At 58.5% G+C, this 14,785-nt stretch overlaps 1 protein-coding gene across 5 annotated transcripts in view; it reads left to right on the top strand.

Moving 5' to 3' along the window:
• MAPK8IP2 (mitogen-activated protein kinase 8 interacting protein 2) overlaps nt 1-14,379 on the top strand; it is an 81,481-nt gene extending 67,102 nt beyond the window's left edge. For all 5 annotated transcript variants that reach the window (XM_050952651.1, XM_050952631.1, XM_050952621.1 and 2 more), the window contains 5 exons: nt 4,985-5,094; nt 9,309-9,428; nt 10,851-10,921; nt 13,135-13,233; nt 13,881-14,379. In XM_050952651.1, coding sequence (XP_050808608.1) covers nt 4,985-5,094; nt 9,309-9,428; nt 10,851-10,921; nt 13,135-13,233; nt 13,881-13,953 — 473 coding nt within the window. In that variant the 3' untranslated portion in view covers nt 13,954-14,379. The remainder of the gene's footprint in view (nt 1-4,984; nt 5,095-9,308; nt 9,429-10,850; nt 10,922-13,134; nt 13,234-13,880) is intronic.
• Nucleotides 14,380-14,785: the final 406 nt, after the last annotated feature.

Here is a 14,785-nt window from a genome sequence, read left to right as displayed (position 1 = left end):
TCAACGCCAGCAGAGACAGACATTCTGTCCCCCCAGCAACCTGACCAGGCTAGAAGGAGACCTAAATTTTAGAGAAGGAGCCCACCTCCTCCTTCCATCTCTGCTTCTTCTCAGCAACTCTCTAGTTTGAAGCAGGCTCTTTGACTCTTCAGTTGAGGCCACCATATCCATTCATGGGGCTATTCCTTGTCCCACTGCTCCCTTTGGAAACAGGCTGTCTCACTTCCTCAGTGCTTGGAGTGCCATTGCAACAGACTGGTGGGTGCTAAGAACTGTGGGACTGGGCTACATGCTGCAGTTTCTCTCCATCCCTTTTCAGTGGGCAATCTCATCAGGCTGTTCTCAAACAAGAGAACATACTCTACTCGGGTTAGGAGTCATAGAGGAGGTACTGGCACAACACTGGTGAAAGGAGTTTAACTCTCTCTATTCCCTCAAAGCAAAGTCCAGGGGACCTGAGGTTTATCTTCAATCTAGGAAACTTGAATAGATTCATCAAGAAGATAATGTTTTGCCTGGTTTCCCTGGTTCCCCGTATGCTTTCCATAGATCTTGTTGATTGGCATGGTGCTCTCTGCTTGAGAGACGCTGATTTTCATGTGGCTATCCACCTGGGCCAAAGAAGGTCCCCCGGGTTCATTGTTGTACATGTTCACTACCAGTTTACAGTCCCCCCTTCACCCTGTTGTGAGCCCCAAGTGCATGGCAGTGGCGGCTGCTTACCTCTGGAAGATCAGTGTTCCAATATTCCTGTGTCTGGACTGCTGGTGCATCCGAGGCTGCCCCAGATAGCAAGCAGAGGACAACAGACAAATCCAGTCCCAGTTTGACGCCTTAGTCCTGTACTCTGCAAAGGATAGAGTTTATCAAGGCAGTTCTCACTTTGACAACAGCCTACATGCCTCAGATCAGGTTCCAAGTGGCTCTGGACCTGTGTGCTGCTCTCCCAGCTCAACCTCAGACTCCTGTAAGAAATTGCCTGAGCCACCTCGGGCATGTGACAGCTTGTGCATACATGACTCGGTATGGCAGTCGTCACATGAGGTGTGTGCAGGGGTGCCTGAAGTCTCTCTACCATCCATCGAGACATCCACTGGGCATGCTAGTTCACATGCCTGCAAGGGTTCTAGCTTCCTTGAATTGATGGGTGAACCTGTCCAGCTTGTGCAGGAGAGTTTCCTTCTCACCGCCCCTTCCCTCCATGAGCCTAGCCACAGAAACATCCTCCCAAGGACTTAGTCCCTATCCCTACACATAAATGTTCTCAAGCTTTGCACAGTATGGCAGGCAGGCCAGGTCTTCCTGCCCCACATCAAAGGCAGCCCTTTGCACGTCCACATGGACAACACCACAGCCATGCTTTATTTGAACAGACAGGGCAGTGCCATGTGTGACAGGAAGCAGCGAACCTTTCAAAGTCCTGCATCAGACATGCAGTAATGTTCAAAGGGCCACTCCTTCTGGGAATACAGAGCCGCCTTACAGACCATCTTGGCAGGTCCTTCAGGATGGGCCATGACTGGTGTCTGAAAACCAAAGTGCTCTGGTTGCTGTTTCACACTCGATGGACACCTGTAGTAGATCTGTTCACCATAAAGCAGATTAGGAAGTGCCATCAGTTCTGCTGCAGAGCAGGTTTTAGTCCGGGCTCCATCCTGGATGGACTGCTATTCCCGAGGAAAGACAGTCTACGCTGTGCATTCCCTCCCATGCCTTTAATTCCTAAGGTGATTCTCAGACTCAAGCAGGACGGCACCAAGTTGATCTTAATAACCCCTGCTTGGCCCAGGCAGCGCTGGTACCCAGGGTGGCTCCTCCCTTTATACCCTGCACTGGGAGCATGGTCAGACCCTGGGTACATGTGCCACCCCGACAGGAACCGCTGTGGGAACAGCCTCCAGCTTTGGTGCACAGGGCGCGCACACACCTAACGTGGAATGGAGACGTGCAACACATGGTGAAGAACAGCTGCCGCGGACAGAGGAGTAACCGTTCTATATTGCTCTTGGCTGCATGGCTATCTACCCCCAGAGCAGTGCTTTCCAAGCTGTCGTCCATGGACTCATGGAGGTTTGCAGACTATGTCTAAGATTTCCAAAGGGGGCCACACCTACATTTGAAATGTTTAGGGGTCCGCAAATGAAAAAAGGTTGCAAACCACTGAGTTAGATGGAATAAAGGGGCCAAAGAGTCAAAGGTGTTAACATGACCCTGAAACCGTCCAGACTAAAGAGTTTTAAACCAGGTCTGTGAGTACACAGAGACCTCCACCTGCTTAGTACATGGGAAACAGACCCTGACAACTCCTTTGAACCCTTTCGTAAAGACAAAGAAAAGAAGGAAACCCAGTTAAACTGTTTGAAAGATAAAGTATTGAGTAAGGCTTTCATTTCACAGCACCCCGGGTTCCCTTTCTCTTCAGCCGCAGAGAGCCTCTAGCAAGAAAAACCTCATGTCTGGCAGCCTCTTACCTGGTTCTAACAATGGTGTCTGTTCCCTTTTGGGGAAAAGAGAAGTCTTGGAGCTGAGCTGGATCTGGCATTGCTGCTCCTGTTAACATCCCATATTGGCTCCCAGAAGCCAAAACAAGACAAACCCACAAGGGGAGGGGAAAGAACAGCAAAGAGAGAAAATGAGGCGTCTGCCTCTGGTGCTGACTTGCACTTGCAACCTCACTGCTGGGAAAATACAGGCCCAGCACCCGGTCTGATCAGCCTCTCTGAGACCGGCAACTTCTACCAGCATCAAAGAGTTTAGGGCAGTGGCTCTCAACCTTTCCGGACGACTGTTCCCCTTTTGGGAAGCTGATTTGTCTTGCATACCCCAAGTTTCACCTCACTTAAAAACTACTTGCTGACAAAATCAGACATAAAAATACAGAAGTGTCATAGCACACTGTTACTGAGCAATGGCTAGCTTTCTCCTTTTTATCATAGAACTGTAAAACAAATCAACTGGAATATAAATATTGTACTTACATTTCAGTGTATAGTAGATAGAGCAGTGTGAACAAGTCATTGTCTGTATGAAATTTTTGTTTGTACTGACTTTGCTGATGCTTTTTATGTAGCCTGTTGTAAAACTAGGCAAATCTTTAGCTGAGTTGACGTACCCCATGGAAGAGCTCTGCATCCCCCAGGGATACGCGTACCTCTTGTTGAGAACCACTGCTTCAGGGCACTGCTTTTAGCAGACGCTTTCTGGTCACGGTTCACAGCAGTGTTCCAAACTATGCAGTCTTGGCTGTCTAAGCCAGACTCTTGTTAGACAGAAGGGAGAGGAAGGAGGAGAAACGAGGCAGGAAGGGGACAGGACACGCTTTAGGGGGACAGGGGAGATGATGTCTCATGTCTCAAGCAGTGTCCAGGATTAGGCTGGAGCCGGTGGTGAGATGATGTCATCTGGGTCCCTCCTTCCGGCCCGGTCTGGTCAGGCCCCTTGTAAGGATCGGGATCTGGGGTCCCAGGAGATGGTGAGAGGTGCAGCCATGATTGGGAAGCTTGCTGCTTCCCCATCTCATCTGTCAGTCATCCAGTATCATGGGACCCAGCAGCTCCCCTCTGGTCATTTTCACCCTCCCCCCAAATCTCTTTTCTTGTAAGGACCCCAGAAGCCGGTGAAAGCGAAACAGCCCTCGTTATTGTGTGCACCAGTTAGATCAAATTTCCAGCACACCAGTTTCAGTGCCCGGATTTCCAGTCCCACACTTCTCCTGCAGCAGCATGATCTTAACCTGGCCCGGGAGTTCTGTCAGGCACCTTTTTGTTTGGGCTAATTCAGTCGCTCTCTTTTCTACCCCTTTCCCCACCGACCTTTCTTGTCACAGGTTTCTGTACCACCATGTAAACTTGCCCTTCCTCTGCAGCCGAGCTTACAGCTGGGGTAAGCTTGTGCCCCATTATCACATCAAGTACAGGAGCCCTGCCCTCCCACCCGGGCTCACGTGATGCAGCAGGGGCTCCAGCGGGGCAGGAGTGGCACTGATAGGGAGTAGCCTGTGCAGAACAGACGATAGGGACCTGGGAGCAGAGCCTCGTGGGGGTTCCATTAGGTCCAGGCTTGTTTAGCATCTTCACTAGCCCGTTGCTGACACATACAGATGATACTAAGTCAAGTACATAAACGGTTCTTACAAGGAGGAGGCAGATAAATGGTTCTTCTTAACCTCTGAGAATTGGACAAGAAGCAATGGGCTTAAACTGCAGCAAGGACAGTTTAGGTTGGACATTAGGAAAAACTTCCTAACTGTCAGGGTGGTTAAGCACGGGAATACATTGCCCAGGGAGGTTGTGGAATCTCCGTCATTGGAGATGTTTAAGAGCAGATTGGACAAACACCTGTCAGGGATGGTCTCGATAATACTTAGTCCTGCCATGAGTGCAGGGGACTGGGCTAGCAACCTCTCGAGGGCCCTTCCAATTCTATGATTCTGTGATTCTAAATCAGAAGAAGTAGAGAACCCAGTGGGGCTGCGGGAGGTCAGAGCCCTGGGCAAGAACAACCCAGCCCAGATCCTCAGAGGGGGGAGGAAGCCAGGAGCTGGCCTGGCTGAGAGCGACTGAGGGAGTAGCACAGCGGTCAGGCCGCAGTGGGGGGAAAGGGCACTGCTGTTATGGGGCAGGTTTTGGTGCGAGGGGTATCTCAGAGGAGTGGGCTGAAGCTCCTTGGCACTGAGGGGCACTGGGAGAAGGTGGGGGTCCGTAGGGCAGGGCACTAGAGAACATACCCGGTGGGTTCTTCCTGTCTCTGATGTGCATGCTTCTGTCGGCCAAACAGCAGGCAGCTCTGCCTCCCAGGACGCCAGCACTCCCTAGTGCCCAGCCCGCCTGCAGGTATCCTGCGGCCCTGCTTCCAGCTCAGCACGTGCAATGCCTCTGGCTCCCTCCCCACTCAGTGGGGGGCTGCTGGCTGGGATAAACCCCTACTCCCCTCAACCCTTTGGTGCTGATGGGTTTCTCCAGGGCTTGCATGACTTTGTTTTCAGGGCTGAAGAGGAACCCTTCCTGGGTGGAGAGGTTCAGCGTGCAGTTCCTGGGCTCTGTGGAGGTCCCATACCATCAGGGAAATGGCATCCTGTGTGCAGCCATGCAGAAGGTGAGGCAACACACTCTGCAGGGAGCCTGCAGGGGGCGGGCCAAGCAAAATGGGTAGCTGGAGTCAAGGGACATGACATTGTACTTCCCAGGGAATTGATGTGATAACCCAGCAGCATTGGGCTTGGGGGGAGGGGCCTCCTAGCTGCCTCGGTCTAGCCTCTCCCAGCAGGGGGCACCATAGGGGATGGGGCAGGATCACAGGCTGTGGGGGGTGCTCCAGTTACCCTGGTCCCAGCCTGTCCCAGCAGGGGGCGCTGCGAGGAGCAGGGCAGGAGCCCTGGCTGGGTGTGGGCGGGGAGGCGCTCCCTACTGTTCCAGTCCCAGCCTCTCCCAGCAGGGGGCGCTGTGAGGAGCAGGGCAGGAGCCCTGGCTGGGCGGGGAGGGGCGCTCCCTGCTATTCCAGTCCCAGCCTGTCCCAGCAGGGGGCGCTGCGAGGAGCAGGGCAGGAGCCCTGGCTGGGCGGGGGAGGGGGGCGCTCCCTGCTATTCCAGTCCCAGCCTGTCCCAGCAGGGGGCGCTGCGAGGAGCAGGGCAGGAGCCCTGACTGGGCGGGGGGGGGCGCTCCCTACTGTTCCAGTCCCAGCCTCTCCCAGCAGGGGGCGCTGTGAGGAGCAGGGCAGGAGCCCTGGCTGGGCGGGGAGGGGCGCTCCCTGCTATTCCAGTCCCAGCCTGTCCCAGCAGGGGGCGCTGCGAGGAGCAGGGCAGGAGCCCTGGCTGGGCGGGGAGGGGCGCTCCCTGCTATTCCAGTCCCAGCCTCTCCCAGCAGGGGGCGCTGTGAGGAGCAGGGCAGGAGCCCTGGCTGGGCGGGGAGGGGCGCTCCCTGCTATTCCAGTCCCAGCCTGTCCCAGCAGGGGGCGCTGCGAGGAGCAGGGCAGGAGCCCTGGCTGGGCGGGGGGGGGCGCTCCCTACTGTTCCAGTCCCAGCCTCTCCCAGCAGGGGGCGCTGTGAGGAGCAGGGCAGGAGCCCTGGCTGGGCGGGGAGGGGCGCTCCCTGCTATTCCAGTCCCAGCCTGTCCCAGCAGGGGGCGCTGCGAGGAGCAGGGCAGGAACCCTGGCTGGGTGTGGGCGGGGAGGCGCTCCCTACTGTTCCAGTCCCAGCCTCTCCCAGCAGGGGGCGCTGCGAGGAGCAGGGCAGGAGCCCTGGCTGGGTGTAGGTGGAGAGGCGCTCCCTGCTATTCCAGTCCCAGCCTCTCCCAGCAGGGGGTGCTGTGAGGAGCGGGGCAGGAGCCCTGGCTGGGTGTGTGTGTGGGGGGAGGCGCTCCCTGCTATTCCAGTCCCAGCCTCTCCCAGCAGGGGGCGCTGTGAGGAGCAGGACAGGAGCCCTGGCTGGGCGGGGTGGGGGGCTCTCCCTGATACTCCAGTCCCAGCCTCTCCCAGCAGGGGGTGCTGTGAGGAGCGGGGCAGGAGCCCTGGCTGGGTGTGTGTGTGTGTGGGGGAGGCGCTCCCTGCTGTTCCAGTCCCAGCCTCTCCCAGCAGGGGTTGCTGTAGAGGATAGGGCAGAAGCACTGGCTGTGGGGGGCGCTCCTGGCCTCTCCCAAGGGTGGCAGCATAATAAAAGCCATTCAAAATGGTTTTATGGGAGGTAGGGCTTGTCAATCAAATCTGATATCATTTTTGATGATGCAAAGTTTGGCTGATGAAGAGTTTGGCTGTTGACATAATGTACTTGGCCTCTGCAAGACACTGGACTTTGTACTTCAGCATGTTCTGATAAAAAACAACAGAGCACTACTATAAAATCCGTACAGCCCACACTAAACCATTACTGAGCGAGCTGGAAAAGTGATTGTGAGTGGGGAATCAGCATCCAGTGGCTGTTTCTAGGGGGGTCCTGCAGGGATCTGCTCCAGGCCCAGTGCTACTCATTATCTTTGTCAGTGATCAGGAAGAAAACACCAAGTAATGGTGAGTGACATTTGCAGAAGATACAGACAGTGCTGCGCCAGTACCTTGTGGTGGGGCCGCGCAGGTCCCAGAGTGCTCTCTGCTGCACTGAACCACGTGTTTTAACACAGTGAAATGCAAGAGCAGGCTTTAGGAGCCAAGAATGGCAGGCACACTCGTAGGCTGGGGGACTGGACTTTGCAAAGCAGTGACTCTGCCAGGGGCTTACAGGTTGTGATGGAAACCTGCTGAATGTGAGCTCCAGGATGCTGTAGGGTGACCAGACAGCAAATGTGAAAAATCAGGATGAAGGGGGGAGGGAAATAGTTGCCTATCTAAGACAAAGCCCCTAATATCGGGATGGTCCTGATAACATTGGGTTGTTTGGTCACCCGTGGGAGCTGAAAGCCATTGAACAAAACCACGGGCCCTTTCAGTGATGGAAGCCAGGCATTTGGTTGCTATTATTACTCCAAGCCTGGGGCTGCTGCCGCAGCCCAGCACCCTGGTTCCAGTAGCCATGTGTGAGCTCCCAGGGTGATGTTGTCGCTAAGAAAGCCAGTGCAGTCCCCAGCCATACAAGGGGCAGAGTAGTGAGTCGTACAGAGGTGCTGCCACGATCAGTCAGACAGTCCCGGGAGGAAAGGCGGGGCCCAGTTCTCATGTCCACACATTGAAAGGGTGTGGAGAAACGGGAGAGGGTCCAGAGAAGAGCCAGCAGACTGACTAAAGGGTGAGAGCTCAACAGAGAAGGTGAAGGGGTGACTTGGCCGCAGTCTGTTTACAAGTATCTTCCTTGGCAGAAGGGTTTTCCTAGCTGACAGCTCTTGAGTCTAGCAAAGACACAACACATCCAGTGGCTAGCAGCTTGGAGCTAGGCACATTCAGCTTTTACCAGTGAGGGTGGTTAACCACTGGAACAATTTACCAGGGTCCTGGTGCCTTCCTCCTCACTCGGAGATCGGGTGGGGCTGTCTCAGACACTCAGCCAGAAGGGTTGGGCTGGATGCAGGAAGCACAGAGCAAGGGTCTCTAGTCGGTGTTACTGTGACGATAGTGCCCGTGGGAGCCAGCTGAGGCCACTCAATTAGGCTGAACTGCAAACAAAACGGGGCAGACAAACCCCAAACGCTGGTGGTTATTCCAATACTTAGATTTACCAACCAGCACAAAACAGCTTCTACAGCACCTCACTGGTTACTCAGAAGTCCAACCAACGCAGTTCCCTTAAAGTACCCAGCCTCAGGCCTCCGTCCAGACGTGATTACTGAAAATCTGATCGCATCATATAAAAGAACAGGTTCTTCCAATCCCAAAGGGTCAGCCACATACCCAGGTCCAATTACAACTTAGATTATACCCAGAATACACACTGCAGCCAATTCTTATTAACTGAGCTAAAATTTATTTAAAAAGAGAAGAGAGAGAGTGTTGGTTAAAAGATCAATATACAGACAGACTTGAATTCAATTCTTGAGGTTCAGATACACAGCAGAGGTGAGTTTGTAGTTGCCAAAAGTCCGTTTAGAAATAGTCCAGAGGTTACAGTCCAATGTCCATATTCAGGGTGACTCCAGTCAGTGACTGGGGACCTCAATCCTTGTGGCTTAAGGTTTCCCTCTCTTGAAACCCAAAGCAGATCTGAGATGAAACAGGATCGTATCCCATGGTTCTTATACATTTCCAAAATAGGCTTAACTCACCTTCCAAACTTCCTGGCAATTAGCACAGGGTAATTTCTCCATTAAACAGTTCAGATACAGGTTACCACAACCTTCACAGAGACATATAGACAATAACACTATTTCACTCAAGTATCATAAATGTTAATATTTCTTTTTTGATCTTTGAATTAAAACTACAGTAATAGACAAGACTTGTTTGCTTGCATCACAAGCCCTGAGCAAACATCTACCCTTCTACCTCTAACACTGCAGGCTGCATTTCAAAGCTCTAGTCATTTACAGCTCTTCCTAACCAGTCTCTAAAGTTCAGCCCTGGGTCAGGTCAGTCTGGGAGGTAATTAACTCTTTCTGGCCCTGTCACCTTTCAGTGAGATATTATATTACACTCATAAGGTCACAATTACCCAGGGGGTCAGACTCAGTTTCTGACTGGAGAGGCACTGCAGGGAGTGGGGCAGGAGTGCTAGCTGCTGGGGAGCTTCCGGCAACGCCTGTCTGGTCTGGCTGCCAGGGGCACTGGGTGGTGGGAAAGGCGCCTGCAGAAGGTGGGTCCAGTGCATGCGGCCTTTCCTGACTAGCAACCTGCTTCCATTGCTCCCAGCCTGGCCCCTTCCTCCCGCTTACCCTCTCCATGGGCATTTTCAGATTGCCACCACCAGGAAGCTGACGGTGCATTTGCGCCCGCCGGCAACCTGTGACCTGAGGATAACGCTGCAGGGCATCAAGCTGATCCTGACCGTGAATGAGCACAGCCGGGACGAGGAGGTGAGGGAGGCTGGGGAGCTCTGGGCTGGGGCAAGGTGGGGGGACGGGCCCCTTGGCCACTTGAGTGGCTTCAGATGCCTAAAAGATAATAAGGTGATAAGTAACACTTAGAGTGAGCCTGGATTTCTGAAGAAAAAATCATGTCAAACCAACCTGAGAGCTTCCTTTGGCAGGGTGACAGGCCTTGTGGATGAGGGGAAGCGGTAGATGTGGTACATCCTGACTTTAGTAAAGCTTTTGATACTGTCCTGCATGACCTTCTCATAAACAAACTAGGGAAATACAGCCTAGATGGAGCTACTCTAAAGTGGGTGCATAACGGGTTGGAAAACTGTTCCCAGAGAGTAGTTGTCAGTGGTTCACGGTCAAGCTGGAAGGGCATAATGAGTGGGGTCCCGCAGGGATTGTTTCTGGGTCCAGATCTGTTCAATATCTTCATCAATGATTTAGATAATGGCATAGAGAGTACACTGATAAAGTTTGAGGCTGATACCAAGCTGGGAGGGGTTGCAAGTGCTTTGAAGGATATGATTAAAATTCAGACTGATCTGGACAAATGGTCTGAAGTGTGGCAAGGGGTGCCCATGGCCTCATGCAGGAAGTACACAAGGATTAGACCGAGATGCAGCAACAGGAGATTTGGCCCAGCTGGAGTCAGGCCAGGGGCAGGCTCTGGAAAGTGACACAGGCCAAACCCTTGTCCCCATGTCTGGCAGAAGAGAGCTTTGCAGTAGAGCCCAGCCAGAGGTGGAGAGACAGGGCCTGGCTCGAGGCGGAGAGAGATGGGGGCCCGGCCCAAGGGGGAAGAGACTGGGCCAGCACTGAGGGCCCAGCCCGAGGCAGAGAGACAGGGCCTGGCTCGAGGCAGAGAGAGATGGGGGCCTGGCCCGAGGGGGGAAGAGATTGGGCCAGCACGGGGGGCCTGGCCTGAGGCAGAGAGACGGGGCCCAGCCCGAGGCGGAGAGACAGGGCCTGGCTCGAGGCGGAGAGAGATGGGGGCCTGGCCTGAGAGGGGAAGAGACTAGACCAGCACTGGGGCCTGGCCCGAGGCAGAGAGACGGGGCCCAGCCCGAGGCAGAGAGAGATGGGGGCCCGGCCCGAGGGGGAAGAGACTGGGCCAGCACTGGGGGGTCTGGCATGACACAGAGACATGGGGCCCAGCTTGAGGCAGAGAGACGGGGCCAGAGGGGCTCGTGTGCCATGAGACAGAGTCAGGCAGGAGATGACAGCAGGAGGGTTAGACACACACCAAATACGGTTAAAGCTGGTACAAGGGGGGAAGAGACGCGCTGATTGGGTGGGGGGGGGTCTGACGGACGGACGGATGGAGGGGGGTGCCCTGGCACTAGCGGGGGCAGCTCACTCTCTGCAGACTGGGGGCCCCAGGGCTCAGATCATCTCTGATCGCTGCTTCCTTTTCAGTCTGAGCGATGCAGCCACTTCTTCCAGATGAAGAACATCTCCTTCTGCGGCTGCCACCCCAGGAACAGCTGGTGAGAGGCCCCTGTCCAGCCGGGAAAGGGGGCAAACCCACAGCCCAGCCCAGCACAGCCCAGCACAGCACAGCACAGCACAGCCCAGCACAGCCCAGCCCAGCACAGCAGCTGGCTACCCAGGGTCAGGGCTCTGGAGGTGGCCTCCAGTACAACACACACAGCCTACCCTGTACTGCCCAGCCCTCAAGAGCACCCCCCTGCTCCTGCCCAGCCCCCCGACACCCCCACACCTCTTCTCTGCTCAGCTCAAGAGCACCCACCTCTTCCCTGCCCAGCCTGAGCCCCCACTGCTGCCCTGCCCAGCCCCTCGAGAGCCCCCCCACCTCTGCCCTGCCCAACCTGAGAGCTCCCACCGCTGCCCTGCCCAGCCCCTCGACAGCCCCCCACCTCTGCCCTGCTCAGCCCAAGAGCCCCCCCACCTCTGCCCTGCCCAGCCCCTCGACAGCCCCCCACCTCTGCCCTGCTCAGCCCAAGAGCCCCCCCACCTCTGCCCTGCCCAGCCTGAGAGCTCCCACCGCTGCCCTGCCCAGCCCCTCGACAGCCCCCCACCTCTGCTCTGCCCAACCTGAGAGCTCCCACCGCTGCCCTGCCCAGCCCCTCGAGAGCCCCCCACCTCTGCCCTGCCCAGCCTGAGAGCCCCCCACCTCTGCCCTGCCCAGCCCCTCGACAGCCCCCCACCTTTGCCCTGCCCAACCTGAGAGCTCCCACCGCTGCCCTGCCCAGCCCCTTGACAGCCCCCCACCTCTGCCCTGCCCAACCTGAGCCCCCACCGCTGCCCTTCCCAGCCCCTCGAGAGCCCCCCACCTCTTCCCTGCCAAGCCTGAGCCCCCACCGCTGCCCTGCCCAGCCCCTCGAGAGCCCCCCCACCTCTGCCCTGCCCAACCTGAGAGCTCCCACTGCTGCCCTGCCCAGCCCCTTGACAGCCCCCCACCTCTGCCCTGCCCAGCCTGAGAGCCCCCCACCTTTGCCCTGCCCAGCCCCTCGACAGTCCCCCCACCTCTGCCCTGCCCAGCCCCTCGAGAGCGCCCCACCTCTGCCCTGCTCAGCCTGAGAGCCCCCCCCACCTCTGCCCTACCCAGCCTGAGAGCCCCCACCTCTGCCCTGCTCAGCCCCTCGACAGTCCCCCAACCTCTGCCCTGCCCAGCCTCTCAAGAGCGTCCCACCTCTGCCCTGCTCAGCCCGAGAGCCCCCACCTCTGCCCTGCCCAGCCCCTCGACAGCCCCCACCTCTGCCCTGCCCAGCCCCCCGACACCCCCATACCTCTTCTCTGCTCAGCTCGACAGCCCCCACCTCTGCCCTGCCCAGCCCCCCGACACCCCCATACCTCTTCTCTGCTCAGCTCGAGAGCACCCACCTCTGCCCTGCCCAGCCTGAGAGTCCCCACCACTGCCCTGCCCAGCCCCTCGACAGCCCCCCACCTCTGCCCTGCTCAGCCCCTCGAGAGCCCCCACCTATGCCCCGCCCAGCCGGAGAGCCCCGACCTCTTGCCCTGCCCAGCCCAAGAGCCCCCCCACTGCTGCCCTGCCCAGCGCAAGAGCCCCCCACCTCTGCCCTGCTCAGCCCCTCGACATCCTCCCCACCTCTGCCCTGCCCAGCCCCTCGAGAGCCCCCCGCACCTCTGCCCTGCCCAGACTCTCAAGAGCCCCCCCACCTCTGCCCTGCCCAGATTCTCGAGAGCCCCCCCATCTCTGCCCTGCCTAACCCGAGAACCACCCCCCATCTCTGCCCTGCCCAGCCCGAGACCCCCACCTCTGCTCTGACCAGCCCCTCGAGAGCCCCCACCTCTGCCTTGCCCAGCCCGAGACCCCCACCTCTGCCCTGCCCAGACTCTGGTAAGCGCCCCCAGCTCTGCCCTGCCCAGCCCAAGAGCCCCCACTGCTGCCCTGCCCAGCCTGTGCCCTGGGGACGCCCCATCCCCGGTTTGCCGAGATGGGGGAATCACATCCCGGAGCCCTGGAAATAGGTTATTGCAGTTGCCTTGGCTCCTTGTCTGCTGTTGTGCAAACCTGGGGTGCAAGGGGGCCTTTGGGGATCATGGGTCTTCTCCAGCCCATGTCTCCCACGCGGCCCCTGTGCTGACTTCCCCACTGGTTGTGCCCACAGCCCTGTGGGGCAGCCCTGGGTTCCTGGGCTCTGCTAACCCCACAGCAAGCAGGCAGGCCCTGGTGCCTGGCTGGGGCTCTGCTCTGACCCTGCACTTTGTGCTGCAGTTACTTCGGGTTCATCACCAAACACCCCGTGCTCAGCCGCTTTGCCTGCCACGTCTTCGTCTCCCAGGAGTCCATGCGGCACGTCGCCGAGTGTGTCGGGTGAGCCGGGGCCGTGGGGAGCCTGGAGCTGGAGTTATGGGCCCCAGGGTTTGCTCTGGCCGGAGGCTGGCCTGCAGCGTGCCCACGAGGCTCACCGTGGCCCATGCCTGGCCTGCAGCGTGCCCCCCCGACCCCATGGGGTTTGCCCTTCCCGGAGGCTGGCCTGCAGCGTGCCCCCCCCGCACAGGGTTCACCCTGGCCCGTGGCTGGCCTGCAGCGTGGGTCCCCACGGGGTTTGCCCTGGCCTGCAGTGTGCCCCCCATCACAGGGTTTGCCCTGGCCCGTGGCTGGCCTGCAGCGTACTCCCCCCCACAGGGTTTTCCCTGGCCCGTGGCTGGCCTGCAGCGTACTCCCCCCCACGGGGTTTGCCCTGGTCCGTGACTGGCCTGTAGCGTGGCCCCACCCCCCACAGGGTTCACCCTGGCCTGTGGCTGGCCTGCAGCGTGGTCCCCACACGGGGTTTGCCCTGGCCTGTGGCTGGCCTGCAGCGTACTCCCCCCCCATGTGTTTGCCCTGGCCTGTGACTGCCTGCAGCGTGGGTCCCCACGGGGTTCGCCCTGGCCCGTGGCTGGCCTGCAGCGTGCCCCCCACCCCCCCCCCCCAGGGTTCGCCCTGGCCTGTGGCTCACCGTGTCCCTTGCCTTGCAGCCGGGCGTTTCAGGAATATTACCAGGAGCACCTGGAGTATGCCTGCCCCACAGAGGACATTTACCTGGAGTAAGGGAGCAAGTCACTGCGTCTCCTGCTTCTTCTCCCCCCCACATCCAGCCCCACAGATGGCCAGAGACTCTGTCTGACCCCACAACCAGCCGGCTTGGACCCTCCTCCTGCACATGCACCGGCCCCCCAACCCGACAGACTTGCTGCACATTCTCACTGCTTCTCGCTGGGGCCCGGCGAGCTGACTGCTCCCTCCCTGAGCCGGCAGGAGCGCAGGCCTGTCCCAGGTGTGGGGCACCCCACCCTGGCCTGGCCCCTTTCCGGCAGCTGCTGGGAGTGGTGCCCGGGGGCCTGAGGAGAGACTGCACCTGCAGGGCACCTGCCTCAATGACCAAAGCTAAGGCAGGGAGGGCACAAGGGCTGGGCCAGGGCGGCTGCATCCTGCAGCAGGCTCCCCTGGGGAGGGGCCGGCGGGGGAGGGAGAGAGCACAGGGAGTGGGGGAGGGGCTGGCAGGGGAAGGGGGAGGGCACAGGGAGTGGGGGAGGGGCCGGCAGGGGAAGGGGAGGGTGCAGAGAGTGGGGGAGGGGTGCCTGGCACAAAGGGGAGCATGATCTGGGCACCTGCCAGACTTACCTCAGGCATCACCCCCCCCACAGCGCTGCCCCCCTGGCCAGATCATCCCTCAACCCCCCACAACAGCCCCTGGGCCGGCTCATCCCCCAATCCCCCCCCAACGGCCCCTCAGCTGGCTCATCCCCCACGACCCCCCCCAATGGCTCCTGGGCCGGCTTATCCCCCACAACCCCCCCACAACGGCCCCTGGGCCGGCTTATCCCCTACAACCCCCCCCCACAATGGCCCCTGGGCCGGCTTATCCCCCACGACCCCCCCT

Source organism: Gopherus flavomarginatus, chromosome 1, assembly GCF_025201925.1.
Source record: "Gopherus flavomarginatus isolate rGopFla2 chromosome 1, rGopFla2.mat.asm, whole genome shotgun sequence".
Taxonomy (NCBI): Eukaryota; Metazoa; Chordata; order Testudines; family Testudinidae; genus Gopherus; species Gopherus flavomarginatus.
The sequence above is the reverse complement of the archived record's forward strand: the minus strand, read 5'-3'. Positions and strand labels throughout refer to the sequence as shown.